General features: G+C 49.6%; 1 protein-coding gene and 1 pseudogene across 2 annotated transcripts; both read right to left on the bottom strand.

Moving 5' to 3' along the window:
- LOC125523916 overlaps window positions 1-2,883 on the bottom strand; it is a 30,560-nt pseudogene extending 27,677 nt beyond the window's left edge.
- A 1,318-nt stretch (window positions 2,884-4,201) lies between these two features.
- On the bottom strand, window positions 4,202-6,176 carry LOC125520983. Of its 2 annotated transcripts, none has more exons than XM_048686021.1 (2): window positions 5,952-6,164; window positions 4,202-4,706 (listed from the first exon to the last, which is right to left on the bottom strand). In XM_048686021.1, the coding sequence occupies exon 2, from the start codon at window positions 4,685-4,687 to the stop codon at window positions 4,475-4,477; it is 213 nt and encodes a 70-aa protein (XP_048541978.1). In that variant the 5' UTR covers window positions 4,688-4,706; window positions 5,952-6,164; the 3' UTR covers window positions 4,202-4,474. The 2 variants fall into 2 exon arrangements, 1 of the variants encoding a protein (XP_048541978.1); XR_007288947.1 differs by having other exon boundaries at window positions 4,376-4,709; window positions 5,952-6,176.
- Between the last annotated feature and the right edge of the window lie 13,446 nt (window positions 6,177-19,622).

Consider the following 19,622-nt stretch of genomic DNA (forward strand, 5'->3'; position numbering starts at 1 on the left):
ACACCGCAGCCGAACCGGTGAACGCTCGTACTCCTCTCCGCGTGGGCATCCACTGCCGCGTCTTCCCCGGCTCCGCGTCGTCCCCTTCCTATGCCTCACCGTCGTCCACCGCCGTGGTGCTCTCGGTGCGGCGTGGTCAATGTGGTCAACGACCGACTTCCAACGGAAGAGTACTGTACGTGGAGAGGCTGACAGCTGGGTCCACGGCAGCCGCAAGGAAGTGCCTCCTTAGTACACGGAAAATAATTATTCCTCCACCTGATAGCGGGGACCCACCGGACGGGCCACCAGTATTTTGTGAAAAAAATCGTTTCCCTCTGACTGTTGGGACCCACCGGACGGGCCACCGTATTTTGTGAAAAAAACGTTCCCCCCGCTGTCAGCTCGGACCCACCAGAAGTGCCTCCTTATTACGCACAAAAATGAATACTCCCCCAGCTAGCTGGGACCCACCTTGGTGGGAGGCTGACTTGTGGGCCTACTAAGTTGACGGGGACGAAGGGCTTTGTCAACTTAGTCAATATGAACGATTCTAGCTCCAGTGACCGTACGATGTCCATCCAACGGCCGTAGTGCTTCTTCAACCTCTGGTCTTCTTGCTCCAGCCGCCCAAATCAGCGCCGATCGTGCCGCATGCTCCTGCCTCCCGTGGCCGGCTGTGCTGCCGCGAAGGCCTCACCGCCCCTACTATTCCCACCGCTGGCCAGGCCCTGCGGTGACGGCAGCCTCACACCGCAGCCAAACCAGTGAACCCTCGTACTCCTCTCCGCGCGGGCTTCCACTGTCGCGTCTTCCCCGGCTCCGCGTCGTCCCCTTCCTAGGCCTCGCCGTCGTCCACCGTCGTGGTGCTCTCAGCGCGGCGTGGTCAATGTGGTCAATGACCGACTTCCGTCGGAAGAGTACTGTGCGTGGAGACACTGACAGCTGGGTCCACGGCCGCAGCAAGGAAGTGCCTCCTTATTACGCGCAAAATAATTATTCCTCCACATGATAGCGGGGACCCACCGGACGGGCCACCGTATTTCGTGAAAAAACGTTTGCCCCTGACTGCTAGGACCCACCAGCTACATCTTCGCACGCAAGGAAGTGCCTGACAGTCGGGACCCACCTGGTCGAAGCGTACGTAGCGTTGTCATTCTGGTCGCGAACGTGTACGTACATACTGGTCGATGTAGAGGCGCCACGTGTCGTAGTAGAGGCACGCACGTAGCATTTACACGTACGTACAGCGTCCAGGGTGCAAGAAAGAAAATACGGCCACGTATGTGTACATACGGGCAGGGTCTCGAATGCCTACTCGCGCATACGTACGGCCAGGGCTCGTGTACATGGCTGGGTCGGAACGGAGAAATAGTATCGTCATCGTGTTCATGGGGTGGCAACAGAGTGCATCGTGTTCATGGGGAGGCAACGGAATGCGTCGTGTTCATGGGGAGGCAACGGAATGCGTCTTGTTCATCGGGAGGGCTTGGACGGAACAGACGATGGAAACGAGGCCTGGCGTACCATAGAACGGAGGAAACGGCCTTGTGTTCAACCGGCCACGTTCGAAACGGGATCCTGTTCATCGGGAGGGGTCTGGCGTACCGCAAAACGGAGGAAACGGACCTCCTACGGTCGAAACGGGGGTCCTGTTGATCGAGAGGGGTGTGGCGTACCGCAAAACGGATGAAACGGACTTGTGTTGGAGTGCTACGGTCGAAACAGGGGTCCTATTCATCGGGAGGGGTGTGGGTACCGCAAAACGGGACTCCAAGGGATACTTTTTATCTCCACCGTCGACCCCCTCCAGCCTCCACGAGCTACTGTTCATCCACCATCGACCTCCTCCAGCCTTCACCTGCGACTGTTCATCCACGGGCTCCTGTTCATCCAGCCTCCACCGCGCGCTACTCCATCGGCTACTGTTCAACCAGCCCTCTCCACGGGCTCCTGTTCAACCACCCCTCCACGAGCTACTGTTCATCCTGCCCTCCACCGTCTACTGTTCATCCTGCCCTCACGGGGTGGTCCTGTTCATCCAGCCCTCCATGGGGTCCTGTTCATCCAGCCCCAACCGGCTCGATCGATCGGGGTCATGTTCATCCAGAGGCAACACCACGGGGTCCTGTTCATCCACCCCCACCGGGAACTGTTCATCCACCCCCCGACAATGCTCACTGTTCATCCAGAGGCAGCATCGATCAGCTTCAGTTAGCAGCAGTAGCAAAGAAATCGCTCGATCGGGTTCAGTTAACAGTCATCCATCAATCGCGTGGGTTCAGTAACGCGTAGCCTGCAATGCAATCGCTCGGATTCAGTTAGAGCCCAACGCCTCACTCGGGTTCAGTTAGAGCCAACGCCTCGCACACACGTGCATACGTGTACGAGAGAAGAGCGCATCGCTCGGCCCCCTACCTCCCACCGTAACCGGGAACTCCCTGAAATTTTCCTCGCCCTCGCTTCTACCATGGTTTTTTCCGTCATGGACGACTCAAAGAATGTCATGCAGCTGCGTCTCCGGCCCGCCTAGGACGAAAAGCTCATTTTCTGTCATGATTTCTTGTCATAGAAGTAGGAGCCCACCACATCTATGATTATACCGGGTTTTGTCACAATTATCATCATAGAAGTGTCATATGTATGACAGAAAAAAAATCGTTCGGCCCAAAATGTCACGGATGTGTCTTTTTTTTGTAGTGCGATCACCTCATCGACATGGCCGGCTCCGCGCTTGAGCATGTAGAGCGCGCGCTGCGTGGGGATGTGAGCCACATCCCAGACCCAGAGCTAGCAGGCGAAATGCTTGGTGTGCCCCCGCTCCAGCGTGTGCAAGTCCAGGCGATCGATGCGGCCGAAGTCGCCGAAGGCCTCCTCGCCCCCCTGCAGGGACCAAAACTGCATGGGCAGGTCCTCGACGACGACGCGCACATGCAGGTTCATCTTGAGGATCGCCGCGTGATCGTCTTCATGCCATGCTCTGACGAAGTACTTGCCACCGTCAATCTTGAGCACACCGCGCCGCACCGCATCGTCTCGGTGCGTAGGGAGGTCGAAGTGGACGAGGAAGGCCTCCGGGTGGTGCGCAGTGACGCGGAGCAGGTGTGCCGGGGTGCTGAGCTGCTCGATGATGGCCTTGCTGACCGCCATCGCGTTGGTGGAGTGGCGGCGGTCACCTGCGGTGAGCGTGACGGCGTGCTGGTGCAGGATGAACTCGTCGTGCTCGAGGGCCGGCGTCGCCATGATCACCCTGTTGCTGAAGCGTGGCCGCCGCGCGGGGTCGCAGTGGAGCAGACGGTCCATCGGCGTCGGCACCGGGGCCGGCGGGAAGCGCAGGCGGTCTCGCACGGGGATCCGAGGAGGCTGCGGCCCCAGCCTGGCACGAGCGGAGCCTCCTGGACCGCCGTTCTTTGGATTTTGGGGACACTCCTTGCCGAAGTGCCCGGCTCGCTTGCAGATGATGCAGCGCAGCGGGTCTCTGCAGTCGACGCGGCGGTGGAGCTTGCTAAGGCAGCGGAAACACTTGCCTCTGAACTGGCTCAAGAAGGCCTCGCCGGCTGCCGACCGCATTGAAGCCCCAGCGCCGGTCCGAGCGCTGCGATGAGCGGCGCTGCGCATGACCTAGCGGGGTGGGGGGGGAGCCAGCCTTCCGGTTCTTCCTCGAGGTGACCTCTGTCCACCCCTCGCCATCCCCCTCTGCTTGGCTCGAAAGGGAATGGTTGACCGGGGGTGAAGGGAGAGCCACAATGGATTTGAGGCGGCCACCCTCCTGCGGGGGGGGGGGGGGGGGGGGGGGGGGGGGGGCTTGCGCAGATCCGCTGGTCCGAGGCGCGCCCCCGCCCATGGCCGGCCGTCTCGTTGCAGGATACGCGACGTCGAGGCCGGATCTGACGCAGCCGTCGTGGATGCAACGGATCCAGGGGTGGATGGCCGTGAAGGACCGCCGTACCGAGGGGGGTCGCCCAGGGAGGTGGAGCAGCGACGCAGGGGGGGGGGGGGGGGGGGGCTCCGCGAGCTGCAGGCGGAGGAGCGGGCCATACAGCCGGTTTTGGTGGCCGCCGGGCCCAGAGCAGCCAGCGGCGGGAGTGGGAGCGTGGCTAGCCTAGCAGCGACGCTCGATGGCCTCTAGAGAGGCGAAATGTTGCACAGGAGCTGAGGTTGGCCAGGGAGTTCCTGCAAGGTTCTTGGAGATAAAGAACGAAATGGATGTAATGGCAACAAATTGCAATAATGTGCCTCCAAAAATTCTACTCCAGTACTAGTACATCAAACTTCCTCCGTTTCAAAAAAAAAGTATATCAAACTTCCAGGCACCGTGGCCACCATAAACACAAAAGCATTACTAATTCTGGACTCCACCCATGCCATAAAAAGCTCTATCTAACATGACCCATTATCATCAAAGAAACCAAGCCATGGTTCTGGGCTCTAGTTGTGAGGTAACTAGTTTACAAGCTTGGTACAGGTAAACAAAATTTAAGTTCATGTTTTTTTCCTACGATGAGCCTGGGGTGGAGGGGTGTGCGGCAGGGTTGGTGTCGGCGTCCTTCTTCTTCAGGTCTTCGAACTTGTCGATGGCGACCTGCAGCTCATCAGTGCTGCCGACTGCTCTCATGGTGTAATAGTACACCCCAAAGACGAACCCCGTCAACCCACCGCCCACCACCAGGTTCTTGGTCTTGGGAGCAAGGCTACCGAATCCCACCATCTGCTCCGGCAACTCGGCGCTGCTGCATGCAGGACACAGATATGGAAATGTTATGGCAACTTGTGGGACATGTTGATATCAATTCAAAATGCAAAGGCTATGTAAATGTGTGACAGTATAAACATAGAGATTCAAGCACATGACTTCGGTTTCCTTCTTCTGGCTCCCCTCTAGCAGTTACACAATTTTAACACTCGTAGTTCTGCAGCAACTCAAATGTGACTTCGGTGTTACCCTAAAAGAATATTCTGTTTTATCGAGGTATTACTGATGTGTAGCCTTTCCAGATAAAATAAATATTATTTGTATATCAAAACAGGAAGTACTGAAACAGCTTTCGTGTATACAGTACAGAGCACTCTAACAAGGTCTGTCTACTTGTTACTTTGTTAGCAACTTCAGAGTGAAAAATAGTGTTGGAACTTGTCAGCAAGAAGGATCAAATGAGTCGAGAGGGAAACTAAATAATACTGTACATGCAGTTTCAAAGCTTCACCTGGGCCATGTGTGAGATTTGTTGGGTGAACTTTTTAAGACTAAATGAAGCACTCGAGACCCCAGCTTAAGTTCTTCATGTTTCTCCATATGCTACGTACAGAGAAGAGCAATTCCCTTTCGATAGAGCACATGTAAGTTGAAAAAGAAAATCTATATAGACCACTGTGCTGAAATGTGTGAACGACACATGATGCAATTTATCATAGCGCTGATAATTGGCATTCTGACATGGTGACATACTGAAAGAAAATTTGAAGTTAGAATATTTGTTCTTCCACGATTCCTCGTTCAGTCGTTCGCACTTCGCACAGAACATGATTACATTTTTGGGAGCTTGCAAATTTATAATCCACGTTGGTTAACCGTTGCACAGTCCCCCTTGCCGTTGATGCTATGAAAATTTGAAACCTAATATGCTATTGCAAGGGGTGAAGTTATTTAATTTACTCCCTTCCCTACGATGCAGTGCTACAAAAATATTTGGCTCCTTCCTCCCCGTCTTGAGAGCATCTGCAGACCGAACCCGTGATCGGGATTGGGATCGAATGCATAGAATGCATGCAAGAGCAAGTGCCTTGATTCCTAAGCTAACATCGTTGGATGCATCATCAGAAGTTCAGAACCCCTCGTTACGATAGCCCTGCCTACACTGCGGACGGGAAGTGAGAGCAGACGGTCTCGACGAAAGAGATCCGCCTGGATTGGATTGGATTCGGTTCGGTTCTTCATCGCGAAAGGCTGTACCAAAGCTAGGGGGTTTCCTTACCGACAGAGGGAGGAGTCGCGGGAGCCGATACAGATCCGGCAGAGGGCGCACAAAGATTTGCTCCTCTTCGAGGCGTGCTCCGGTGGGTTCCGGCGGAGGAGAAGGAGCGGGACGGCGGCGGTGCGGCGGAGACGGCAACGCGGCGTGGGGTGGGCAGGGACAAGGGAAAGGGAAAGTGGTTTTGGATTGTTTTTTTAGTAATAAGGTTTTTTTAGGGAATTTTTGAGTAATAAGTTTTTTTGAGACAACTTTGAGTAATAAGTGGTTTTGGATTGGTGCGTCCTGTGTGCTGGGCTGGGTTGGACCTCGACCTGTGGTGGTGGGCTTCGGCAGCAACCCACTAAGCGATCGCCTTTTTCTTCTTCCTTTTCTTTATTTTATTATATATTCGAGAAAAGATTTTCTTTAGAACAATACTTCGCCACTCGTTTTGTTTGTAGAAAAAAAAGATGCCTTTTCCTTGGTGGAGGTCGATTAAGGATTAAGGGCGGATTAACGAGTTACTTGATTTGTTAAGCTCATAGTCCGTTTTCTAATGAACAAAGCTAAGCACAGGTTCCTCGTTAAACTTAACAAGTGAGCTAACGAGTTTCATGAGCGCCACGTTAATACAACATAATACATATTTCTATGTTATAAGTGGCAACATTTCTTGGCACTTCAATCTATCTGTTCAATCCAACCGATCCAACCGAGTCCACATGAGATAATAACTAGCATACCTCGTCATGTGATTGCTATCTTTCTTTGTAAAAAGACGGACAGAACTAAAGCAAAAGCGGGTAATGTGAACCAATACTGACACGCTTAACGATTTTTAAATGGACAAAGCCGATGAGAGTTTTTTGCTCATTAAGCTTAGCCTTAACGAGCACGAGTTTAACGAGTCGAGCCATAACACCAAAACCAACAACATATGAGCTTTCCCCGTGAAAGCATCAGCCATTCATGTGTGTGGACTTTAAACTAGATAGGTCACCAGACATTGAAGATTGGCAACTATAAATGCATTATTTACATGGTTAACCTCTGAGAGGACATGAAATGGGCTCAAAATCTAATTTTAATGTATTTGACATATTTTAATAAAATATATTATAATTAAAAGAGAGATATCATATTGTCGTGATTTCTATTAATATGACATGATTCTACTAACAGAAGTGGGGAGTAATTTAGACTAGTAACATGTATATCTGATGAAGTTATGCAATAGCCGGCTATAGCCTTGCTATAGTCCCGCTATAGCTCATTTGGAAGGACCGCCGTTATTTGGCACAACCCACTATCTAAAACTATGGTAGAATTCGATGGTCGTAGAACGACAATTAAATTGTTCTCCGACTTCTAAGAATTAGAAACGTTTCATAAAATCATGTTGTTTTTAACATATCATGTGCTTTTTAGCAATCATCATAGTAATTAATTTTACAAGAACTTTACGTGCTAGCTACAATCCATATAAACTGAGTCATTTTACAGTGCATCCGGACAATATGGACCGTCTGTCGGAGCGAATTCGATGGTCCAGATCTGATACAATACGCTGATGTCACGTGTATTATATCAGACCCCGAGGGGCATTTTCGGGAGGAAAAATATTTTGAACTGATCAGATTTTCCCTTCCAAATATTTCGAGGGTATTCTCGGTACAAATTTCAGGGCTATTTTCGGTTCGATTTTTATCCCGTTCGCTAGGGTTTATTCCTCGCCGCCGCTAGGGTTTTAATCCTCGCCGGCAGGATCTAGCCGCACGTCGCGGCCCCTCCCTCCCTCCACCCCAATTCCCTCGCGATCTCGCATCACCTTTTCAACGAAGAACACGACAGGAGGCGCACTTCCCTCCCCGCGGCGGCCGCCGGCGAAGATTGGGTGCCATCCCACCTCCCAGTCCTCCATGCGGGTGCCTATAGCCACAAGGTTATAGCAACCTCTTTCCCACATCCCAATTGGTTGTTTGTGTTCTCTACGCCTCTCCGCTATGGCCGCACTTTGATCTGGCTATGCATCTCGTCCGAAGACAAGGTGGTTGGGTATGGATCATGTTTTGCGGGACTAGATGAAGCCGGCCGCCGGCCTAGACGGCCAGCCCCGACTGTAAGATGTACGAAGGTTCAATCGTTGCATTCATACACTTATACATTCATTCAACATGTATCTTTTAATTTGGCTGATAGGTGAGATTTGGAGATCAATAGAGATGATAAGCTATTAATTTTGGAATGTACTATAAACAATTCATAGTTTATGTTGATCAATATTTATGATGCTCGCTTCTTCTTGTGCAATTGCTGGACTGGGATCAACAGACTTGGCATGTGCTTTATAAGAAAAATTAGATTCACATAGGATATCCACTGTTTGAAGATTGGTGTTAATTCTTATTATGATGATTTAGCCTTGTTAAAGGGAGAGTAATGATCCTCGCAAAAAGCAGAGAGAAAGGAATGACCATTCCATTCTTACATATGTTGCATTCCATTCTTCCGTCTTTAGTTATGTCCAACATTTGTTACATGCACACACTTGACAAGGTTAGTACAAGTAGTAATCTTTTCTCTGTTTTGTAGGGCTATGACAGAACATGCTATGTGATTCCCTGAGGCAGGATGGATGTACCATGGCCACCCTACTGTGCTCCTGAAGGTGATCCCTTCAATTCAGCGCACGTCCTACCATGCCGCACCATGGTCATTGCAGCACCTGCAGAGGCCCCCTATGGTACGTGCTTTACTCTGGTTATCCCGATGCTCTGTTTTTTGGCTTTGCGGCCTGCCTATGAGACATTGACTGTGCCGTTTTCTGGGATTGCGTGTTGATTCATGAAGTATTTTTTCTTCTGTTGTGAGGCTATGCTCATGCTCGTACCTTTTTCTCTCGTATGAAAATAGACATATCATAATCCATTACTCTACTAGGGTTGCCCGTGCACTATAATTGATCCGAACCTTGCCCAGGTACTGTTACTATCACATGGTTGTAAAAAGCAAATATAGATTTCTACGAGATCGCGTAGAGACCAAATTTATTTGAATAAAGTATTATAACCAATATTATTGAAGTTTCACAACTTGACTCATCCGCAATGGACTAAGAACACGAGTAGGAAACCTTCTTCTGGACTAAAACCCAACCACACCCTACTCTATCGCTTTATGGCCAAGTGTACACTCCACATGTAAGAATGAACCACAATGCTGGACTAACTGCTTGCATCCTCATCGTCTTCAACCGCAGCTGCATCCGATACCCTAGCATGGTACTGCTTGAACCTATTCCTGTATTTCATTTTGTTGTAGGGTGAATCGACAAGCACAACAGGTAGCTCTTTTCTGAATCTGTCGATGTAGGCCTGCATGCGAGGATATGTTAGTATCGTTCCACACGTTTCAGAAAATGACAGAATTTTAGGTGTTACTCTACGTACTTCATCATATTGCAACCTCAGTTTTACTCCCGTAAATAATTCGATGTTCTTCAGCATGTATAGTGCACAACAAGAACTGCAACATTTTATGTTGTTAGATCAGCATTTCAGATATTAACAATCTAAAACAAAAACAAAAGCTAATATTGTTGACTGACGTCTCATCGGATTTTGGCACATTAATATTCTGTACTGGCCATTGCGTCACGTTAATGTCTTCCCATGCATTGCTTTCAATCCCATTGACTCGCATCGCTGCTCTCAGCTGTGCTTTCATCCCACGTACCTGCAAGCCCAATGGAATGAGAAGTTGCCTACGACTAATACTTACATACGATGTTAAATATTTTCTTATAATTAAATATATGTTGAAATTCTCACCACTTTATTTACTTCTCTGGGTACCATACAGTGGAAAAGTGAATCAAGAACCTGAATCTCCTTCCTTCTGGGGTTTACGACCACAAGGAACCAGTGGACATTTAAACTGTTCATAGGTAGGAAAACCTGGAGTGCACAGATAATTATATCAACGTGTATAGTAATAAAAAAATTGTTCTACGTCAGGTTAAAATACCATATTATGTTTCAGGTAGGTGGTGCCTTGTGTTGTTCCAGAAATGCCTGCCAAAGCGTCCTCGTAGCACTCCTCTATCCTACCATCTCTTTCGAGCTTAGCGACGCCGGCCACCCTCTCAATGTAAACCAGTTGGCCGTCCCTTGTGTCAATTGGTTGATCATTACGCATGAGCTAGATCGCAGCATCAACCACCTACAAAAATAATCAAGTTAATTGTATTGTACAAAAATGAAACTTCATAAACAAATTTGTGAAATACTATCTTACTTCGTCACCCAACCATACGCCATCTTCAGATTCATCTTTATGGGTGAGGCATTGCAAATGCTTTGATAGCACGACAATGTCATCAACTAACACCATTTGTTTTTCACGATTTGTAGTGTTGATCAGTGACGCCACGAAATCCTGTCGAACCACGTCTAGCTGGTCCCTCTGGGTTTCAGGAAATTCTGACCTCTTTTTTAAGTTGCTAGAGCCAATTTTCCTCTTTTTACTGTTCATGTCCTCGGAATCATTTGTACACTCTGATGGAGTCTTTTTTTTCCTTTTTTTTCTTCTCAGTGTCATACGAAGCATACTCGTCATCCTTAAATAATTGCAATACCACCCTTTTCTTTTCGCCCCCATGATTTGGTGGTGTCGATCCAACCACACTTACTTGTTGCTGCTTTTCAAGGATTCATCATGGCTGTCATCATCTGTGAAGGCACGGGGCTCTTCAGGATCTTGCGGTCCCGTAGCCTTCACAGAGTGCTGCTTACTCCGTCTGTTGAGCGGATCCTGTCATACGAAATAAACCGCGTGTTAGTGATACATCTCCAACGTATCTATAATTTTTGGTTGCTCCATGCTATATTATCTACTATTTTGGATGTTTATGGGCTTTATTATACACTTTTATATCATTTTTTGGGACTAACCTATTAACCCAGAGCCCAGTGCCAGTTTCTGTTTTTACCTTGTTTTAGAATATCGCAGAAAAGGAAAACCAAACAGAGTCCAATTGACCTGAAACTTCACGGAACTTATTTTTGGATCAGAAGAAGCCCGGGAGACATGGAGTCCACGTAAGGGAAGCTTCAAGGAGGCCACGAGGTAGGGGGCGCGCCCACCCCCCTGGGCGCGCCCTCCACCCTCATGGGCCCTCGTGGCCCCCCTGACGTATTTCTTCCGCCTATATATCTCCATATACCCTAAAAACATCCAGGAGAACAATAGATCGGGAGTTCCGCCGCCAAAAGCCTCTGTAGCCACCAAAAACCAATCAAGACCCATTTCGGCACCCTGCCGGAGGGGGCAATCCCTCTCCGGTGGCTATCTTCATCATCCCGGTGCTCTCCATGACGAGGAGGGAGTAGTTCTCCCTCGGGGCTGAGGGTATGTACCAGTAGCTATGTGTTTGATCTCCCTCTCTCGTGTTCCTGAGGTGATACGATCTTGATGTATCGCGAGCTTTGCTATTATATTTGGACCCTATGATGTTTTCTCCCCCCTCTACTCTCTTGTAATGAATTGAGTTTCCCTTTTGAAGTTATCTTATCGGATTGAGTCTTTATAGATTTGAGAACACTTGATGTATGTCTTGCCGTGCGTATCTGTGGTGACAATGGGATACCACGTGATTCACTTGATGTATGTTTTGGTGATCAACTTGTGGGTTCCGCCCATGAACCTATGCATAGGGGTTGGCACACCTTTTCGTCATGATTCTTCGGTAGGAACTTTGGGGCACTCTTTGAGGTCCTATGTGTTGGTTGAATAGATGAATTTGAAATTGTGTGATGCCTATCATATAATCATACCCACAGATACTTGAGGTGACATTGGAGTATCTAGGTGAAATTAGGGTCTTGATGGATTTGTGTCTTAAGGTGTTATTCTAGTAAGAACTCTAGGGCTGTTTGTGACACTTATAGGAATAGCCCAACGGATTGATTGGAAAGAATAACTTTGAGGTGGTTTCGTACCCTACCATAATCTCTTCGTTCGTTCTCCACTATTAGTGACTTTGGAGTGACTCTTTGTTGCATGTTGAGGGATAGTTATGTGATCAAATCATGTTATTATTGTTGAGGGAACTTGCACTGGCGAAAGTATGAACCCTAGGCCTTGTTTCAACACATTGCAATACCGTTTACGCTCACTTTTATCATTCGTTACTTGCTGTTTTTATAATTTCATATTACAAATACCTTTATCTACTATCCATATACCATTTGTATCACCCTCTCTTCACCGTACTAGTGCACTTATACAATTTACTATTGTAATTGGGTGTGTTGGGACCACAAAGAGACTCTTTGTATTTGGTTGCAGGGTTGCATTGAGAGAGACCATCTTCATTCCTACGCCTTCCTACAGATTGATAAAACCTTAGGTCATCCACTTGAGGGGAAATTTGCTACTGTCCTACAAACCTCTGCACTGGAGGCCCAACAAACGTTCTACCAAAGGAAGAAGGTTGTGTAGTAAGGCATCAAGCTCTTTTCTGGCGCCATTGCCGGGGAGGTTAGTGCTTGAATGTATATCTTTAGATCTTGCAATCGAATCTTTTTGTTTCTTGTTTATTCACTAGTTTAGTTTATAAAAGAAACTACCAAAAAAATGGAATTAAGTGTTCATATGCTTCATCTTTTTAATATCTTTTCGTAGTATAGAAAAGAAAATTGTGCCAAAAGTGTTAAGAAGAATGCTATTAAAAATGTTTGGCACTAAAATCTTTGAATGATGGAGCATGATTTGCAATGTTGTTAGTATTGAATTCCCTTGAATATTCCATGATGCTAATGATATTGCAAAGGCCACAAGCTGGGAAAGCTTATTGTTTGATGAAGATTGATTATTTTGTCCCCCAAGTTTTGATGAGGAAAAATTTTATTATGATGAAAGCATGCCTCCTATTTATGATGATTATATTGATGAAAGTGGATTTGGAGAGGTCATGACTTTATTTAGTGATGAATCCACTATTCCGGAAGAGGTTCCAATTGATTATGAGAACAAAGTTTTGCTATTCTTATGATTGATTATTGTGATGACTTTTGTATGCTATAAAGAATAATGATATCCATGAAACTTGTCATCATGATTTTAGTTTTCAATTGGATTATGCCTCACATGATAATTATTTTGTTGAGCTTGCTCCCACTACTATTCATGAGAAGAAATTTGCTTATGTGGAGAGTAATAAAATTTCTATGCTTGTAGATCATGAAAAGAATGCTTTAGGATGCTGGTTATATTGTTGAATTCATTCATGATGCTACTGAAAATTATTATGAGGGAGGAATATATGCTTGTAGGAATTGCAATAATATCAAGTTTCCTCTCTATGTGCTTAAAGTTTTGAAGTTATGCTTGTTTTGCCTTCCTATGCTAGTTGATTATTGTTCCCACAAGTTGTTTGCTCACAAAATCCCTATGCATAGGAAGTGGCTTAGACTTAAATGTTATAGTCATATTCTTCATGATGCTCTATTTATTTTACAATTCTTATCTTTTATGTGAGCATCGTTGAAATCATCATGCCTAGCTAGGGGCGTTAAACGATAGCGCTTGTTGGGAGGCAACCCAATTTTATTTTAGTTCCTTGATTTTTGTTCCTGTTTAGTAATAAATAATTCATCTAGCCTCTGTTTAGATGTGGTTTTATGCTTTTAGTTAGTGGTTGTGCCAATTAGAACCTTTGGGAAGACTTGGGGAAAGTCTTGTTGATCATGCTGTAAAAAAACAGGAAACTTTAGCGCTCACGAGAATTGCTTCTGTCGTGGTTCTAACTCTGACAGTGATGTAGGGGGGTATGTATGGAGAGGCTAGATCTCAGCTATTGGGAAGTTGTAAACACACCAAGATGTACGAGTTCAGGCCCTTCACGGAGGAAGTAACAGCCCTACGTCTCGGTGCCCGGAGGCGGTCGACTAGATTACTGGCGTGTGAATAACAGGGGTGCGAACCCTTCATCCTGAGGAGGGGGGTGGCTTATATAGAGTTCGTCGGCCCCCTCCTGCCCTCAGTAACGCAGGGTTTTCAGGTACATTTAAGGTCGGGTGTTACTGGTAATGCCCCTAATAAAGTGCTATAATGACCATAAAGACTACTTAACAGCTGACCGTTTGCCTGCGAGTGACTATAGGTCTCCTGGCAGTCGAGTGGTTGGCTTCATGGTCGAGTGATAGCTTTCTGGTCGAGTGTCTTGAATCCGTCGAGTGGGATACCTTCAAGTCGATTGAAAGGTGACTTCTCCTAGGGATGTCCTAGGGTAGGGCTCCTTGGACAGGTCCGTGCCCCTACCCTAGGTACATGGCTTCATCAGTTAGCCCCCGAATGGATCGAGGTTAGAGTGTGGAAAGAGTTGGAGATCTTTCCGACTGGTTCTTTGGGCTACGTGAACGCCTCGTTTTGGGTCAATTCGTTCACGGATGACGTTTTGCCAACCTTTTTTCAGTCGCCTTGAATCCATTCCAGGCCTTTCGTCGAGTGAAATTCTTATTTGTGACATAACCGAGCGTCTGCGCGGGGGCGGGGTTCTTCGTTTGACAAGTTGTCTGCAAGCCGCGATGTCGTGGGATTCGGATTTTGGGAAGCGCGCGGGACGGGAGCGGCCGCAGTAATCGGAAGCGATAAAGCGGAAGCTCCTCGATCCCCGCGTCGCCTTTTTCGCCACGTACTGCGCGCGCGCTGCGGGATTTGACTGGATAGGCCTGGGCCTACCAGTCAGCCACTCGGAGCGGTCCCTTATAAATCGCCGGCTCGGGGTTTCCAAGCAGTGCGCTCTCTTCTCCTCCTTTCTTCTTCCTCTCTCCCTTCGCAAGTCCTTCCGCCACCTCCGTTCTCGCCCCAGCGCAGCAGGCCCGTGCGAGACTTCGCCGGCGACGATGACGAAGGGCAAGACCTCCGCTCTGGAGCGCGTGAAGAAGGCGGCGCGCAGGGGAAGGGGAAAAGATCTGCTCGGGGCGGATCCTCCTCAAGGTCCGCTCTGCCCAAGGGCTGGATCCAGGGCGATTGGATGCCGTCAGTGATCCGGCAAGAGGATCTCGACGACATGGTCGAGGGGGGAGTCATTCCCCACGAGGCTGCGCGTCTTCCGGGGAGAGATCGAACCTCAACCCCGCGATGGTGAGTGCGTGCTCCTAGCCACCCACATCGACCGAGGGTTTTCTCTGCCGCCCCATCCTTTTTCCGGAGCTTCTTGAACTTCTTCGGAGCGCAGCTCCACCACTTTACTCCCAACTCCATTGTATACCTTGCCGCTTTCATTTCCATGTGTGAGGCTTTCTTGGGTTGCCGCCCCCATTGGGGACTTTTCAAGCACATCTTTACCTGCCGTTCTCAATCGGTCAAGAAGGCCAAGTCGAGTGACGAGAGGACGCAGGTGATCCAGTTGTGCGGGGGCTTGGCGATCCAGACGAGGGGGAAGAGCTGTTTTCCATCCATTACTTTCCCGGAGTCGGTCCGTGGTTGGCAGGCGACCTGGTTCTACTGTCAGGACCAGGCGACCCCCAGGACAGTCGACTGGTCTTCCTCCTTTCTCCCTCGACCGAGCTGAAAAAACGCTTCTCTGAAAGTGGCGCCGGAGGAAAGGGCCCAAGTCAAAGTGCTGGCCGGTCGAGTGGTTGAGCTTGTCCGTGAGGGCGTGACGGGCATGGATTTGCTGGAGGTCTTCCTCCGGAGGCGCATCCAACCGCTCCAGGCTCGTGACCACCCGATGTGGCTGTACTCGGGTCTTGACGACACCACTCGGATCCACCCGGAGGAGGTCACTGATGAGATGCTGGAGGGGTGGCTGTCGAGCATCACAGGAAACAAGGACAACCCCCGAGGAGCCAGGAGGGTAATTCCACTCGACAACTCGTACGACGTGGACCAGGTATGTCTCTATGCTCCTGACTGAGATCTTGTTTTTCTTCATTGGTCTTCTTTGAGTTGGTCGATTGACCTTTGTCTTGTCTGTTGTTTTTCAGGCGACTACTGAGATGTACTCGACGCCCAATGGGGCACAGGGGCCAACTGAGGAAGGGGAGGCGAGCGAGTGAGAGCAGGGACGATCAAGCGAGGTGGGAGTCCGACGGGTGAAGGAGAGGGAGGCGACGACGGTCGGACTCCAAGCGAAAAGGAGGAGGGAGGGAGGTTGAACCCCGCCCGGAGGAGGCGATCCAAGCTTCACACACGATGCCAGCGCCGGAGCGGTGGTAGTGCGACTGCTCCTGTTTGGGCAAGTCGTCGAAAAACGCCCCCGGACCTCTTTCTCCTACGCCCACTGGAAAAGGCTCCCAAAGCACGCGCAGCGCCGTCCAAGCCGCCCAAGGCCTTGCCCCAAGATGAAGATGGCGTCCCCTACCATTTCTGGGTAATTATAAAACTTGCTTTCCTTTCGACCATGGACAGATCCTTGGTCGATCCATTGAGCCAACGAACTGGACTTTCGAGGCTGCAGTGCTGCTACTTCTTGAGGATCTCCGCCCAAGGACGACGACCAAGAGATGGAGGATGCTGTTACCTCCAACCCTGGTACGATTACTGACGTTCCGCTTTGAGTCGACTAAACATTTATTGCAACCCTGGTCGATTGAACGTTTCCTTTGTAGCCCCTCCTCATGTTATCGACCCTCCCGGGAGACGACGATGGGTCCGTTGAGAGTGAGGAGGCACAAGAGGGCGTCGGCTGACAAGACCCCCCAATCCGCTCCGGCGTCCGAGGCCGTATGGCTCGGGATGGTGGTGACACCACTCGGGCTTCTGTGACCCTTTCCCGTTCCTCTGGCGAGTGCGCGGCCCTCGTCGTCGACTGCGGATCCGTCTTCGCTTTTTGCCGCATACCCCGTCCCTGAGGACCAAGCGGCTGCTGCAAAAGAGGCTATACGTCAGGCGGATCATGATGGAGCAAGTTGAAGTTGGCTCGGAGGGCCAGCCAAGCAGCTTATGACGCAAGGCTCGGCTCTTCAGAGCAACGTCCAGGTCAGTCGACTCAACGTTTGGTCTGTTATGATATGCTGTTTGAAGAATCTCTTTTCCGAAGATCTTTGTATCTGTACACCCACTGGGTGTGTCTTGCCAATTCTTGGACGAGTGGGGGCACGCTAAGTGCACCCACTGGGTGTAGTCCCCGAGACTACGGTGGACTGCGGGCAGTCGACTGTAGTCTTTATATTGTGTTGCTGTAGCTGTATTTCTTCACTCGGTCTGGTCAGGCCATGTCGAATGGGACTGTATCCGGTCGACTGCGGGCAGTCGACTTCTTCTTTTTTTTACAGTGGGGGCACGCTGAGTGCACCCACTGGGTGTAGTCCCCGAGACTACTGTCGAATGTTCTTGATTCGGCTGTAGTCTTAGAAACGTCATCATTGTCTCTTAGGTTGCTCGGAAGCAAACTTGTCATTGGACGTCTGTCGACTGATTTTTCTTTTTACAGAAATCTTGCGAACTTGTAGCTCGCTATACTGAGTTGGAGAATCAGCAGATCCAGCTCAACCTTAACTTGAAGCTTGCTCAGGAGAATTTGAAGAAGGCGCAAGAAAGAAGCAAAAGGTATGGCTGGTGAGGTTCTCCATTCTTAACGGGTGGCTTTTCTTTCTTGTCCATTCTTGATGTTGGTTCCACTCGACGCCCGCAGATAAACTGGAGGAAGCTCTGAAGAAGAAGGATCAAGATCTTGCAGAGGCACAGAAGGAGGCCTCGAGCAAAACGAAGCTCGCAGAAGAGAAACTGGCTTCGGTCGGAACTCTTGAACAGGAGAACTCCAGACTGAAAACTGCTCTCGAGACAGCTAATCGAGATGCCAGTCGACTGAAGAAAGAAAAGATGGCTCTGCACGACAAGGCGGGAGCTGGCGGGGAAGGTAAAAGATCTGGAGGCTTATCTCGGTGGACTCGCCAAGAAGCTGTTCGTCATGCTCGAAGGTAATTATTCCAACCCGGCTGTCTTGTAGTTGCCGAGCCCGCGTACGGCCACTGTCTTATTCTTGAATCGTGTTTGCAGAATTCTGCCAGAGCTTCGAAGAGGAAACCAGTCGAGTGGAGCCAGGCTTGGATCCCGCCAATTCTCTCGTGAAGGACGAGGCTGCTATGAACGTGCTCCGACTGGAGTCTCGTGTTACCAGCGTTGTTGATTATCTTGCTCGGCTGAAGGTTGCGATGTCGCGGATCGACACATCACTCTGGCCCGGAACGACACTTCAGAACGACCTCGAGTCCCTGATGGTCCGACTGAATGAAGTCCCGGGTCGAGTGGCGGAATGGAAGAAATCTTCTGCTAGATGTGGTGCTGATGTCGCTCTGTCTCTGGTCCGCGTCCATTGCAAGGAGGCGCGAGAAGAAAAGCTGGCCGCCATCCAAGTTGCCAATACCAGGAAGCACAACTTTCAGGACTTCATGGAGACTTTTATTGCTGCTGCCACTCGTATTGCAGACGGGATCGACTTGGACGAGTTCGTCGCCCCTTCCAGTCCTCCTCCTGAGGAATGAAAAAAACTTTTATGCTTCACTTTAAATTTGCCTCGGAATGCCGAGTGGATTTGTAACCGTTAAACTCCGCCGAGCCGAGGGCTCGAGTACTTTGATCTGAGGTCTGGGACCTTTTAGGCTTTATCTGATCTTGATTTCTCGTTTGAATATCTTCATGGTTTGATTCGTCGAGTGGAACTTGATCTTCACTCGGAATAACCTTGTATTTGCGGCGCAGCTCCGAAGGAGAAGGTAGCAGTCGACTCGCGGATTGGGTTGTGTCCTGTACTTAGGCGAGCACTGGGCTGCAGCTAAGCCTCCGAGTGGGAGGTTTGCTCTCCACTCGGTAGGATTTTTTAAACACTTAGGCGAGCACTGGGCTGCAGCTAAGCCCCCGAGTGGGAGTCTGGCTCGCCACTCGTAGGATTAAACACTTAGGCGAGCGCTGGGCTGCAGCTAAGCCCCCGAGTGGGAGGTTTGCTCTCCACTCTCGGTAGGATTTTTAAACACTTAGGCGAGCACTGGCTGCAGCTAAGCCCCCGAGTGGGAGGTTTGCTCTCCACTCGGTAGGATTTTTAAACACTTAGGCGAGCGCTGGGCTGCAGCTAAGCCCCCGAGTGGGAGGTTTGCTCTCCACTCGGTAGGATTTTTAAACACTTAGGCGAGCGCTGGGCTGCAGCTAAGCCCCCGAGTGGGAGGTTTGCTCTCCACTCGGTAGGATTTTTAAACACTTAGGCGAGCACTGGGCTGCAGCTAAGCCCCCGAGTGGGAGGTTTGCTCTCCCAACTCGGTAGGATTTTTAAACACTTAGGCGAGCACTGGGCTGCAGCTAAGCCCCCGAGTGGGAGGTCTGCTCTCCACTCGGTAGGATTTTAACACTTAGGCGAGCGCTGGACTGCAGCTAAGCCCCCGAGTGGGAGGTTTGCTCTCCACTCGGTAGATTTTTTCAAACTTAGGCGAGTGCCTGACTGCAGCTAAGTCTCTAAGTGGGAGAACTTAGGCGAGTACTGGACTGCAGCTAAGCCCCCGAGTGGGAGGATTGCTCTCCACTCGGTAGGATTTTTTCAAACTTAGGCGAGTGCCTGACTGCAGCTAAGTCTCTAAGTGGGAGAACTTAGGCGAGTACTGGACTGCAGCTAAGCCCCCGAGTGGGAGGTTGCTCTCCACTCGGTAGGATTTTTCAAACTTAGGCGAGTGCCTGACTGCAGCTAAGTCTCTTAGT

Source organism: Triticum urartu, chromosome 7, assembly GCF_003073215.2.
Source record: "Triticum urartu cultivar G1812 chromosome 7, Tu2.1, whole genome shotgun sequence".
Lineage (NCBI taxonomy): Eukaryota > Viridiplantae > Streptophyta > Magnoliopsida > Poales > Poaceae > Triticum > Triticum urartu.

Bases quoted from the DNA above. Each gene is read 5' to 3' on its own strand.
- LOC125520983 (XM_048686021.1), bottom strand. From the start codon at position 4,687: ATGGTGGGATTCGGTAGCCTTGCTCCCAAGACCAAGAACCTGGTGGTG.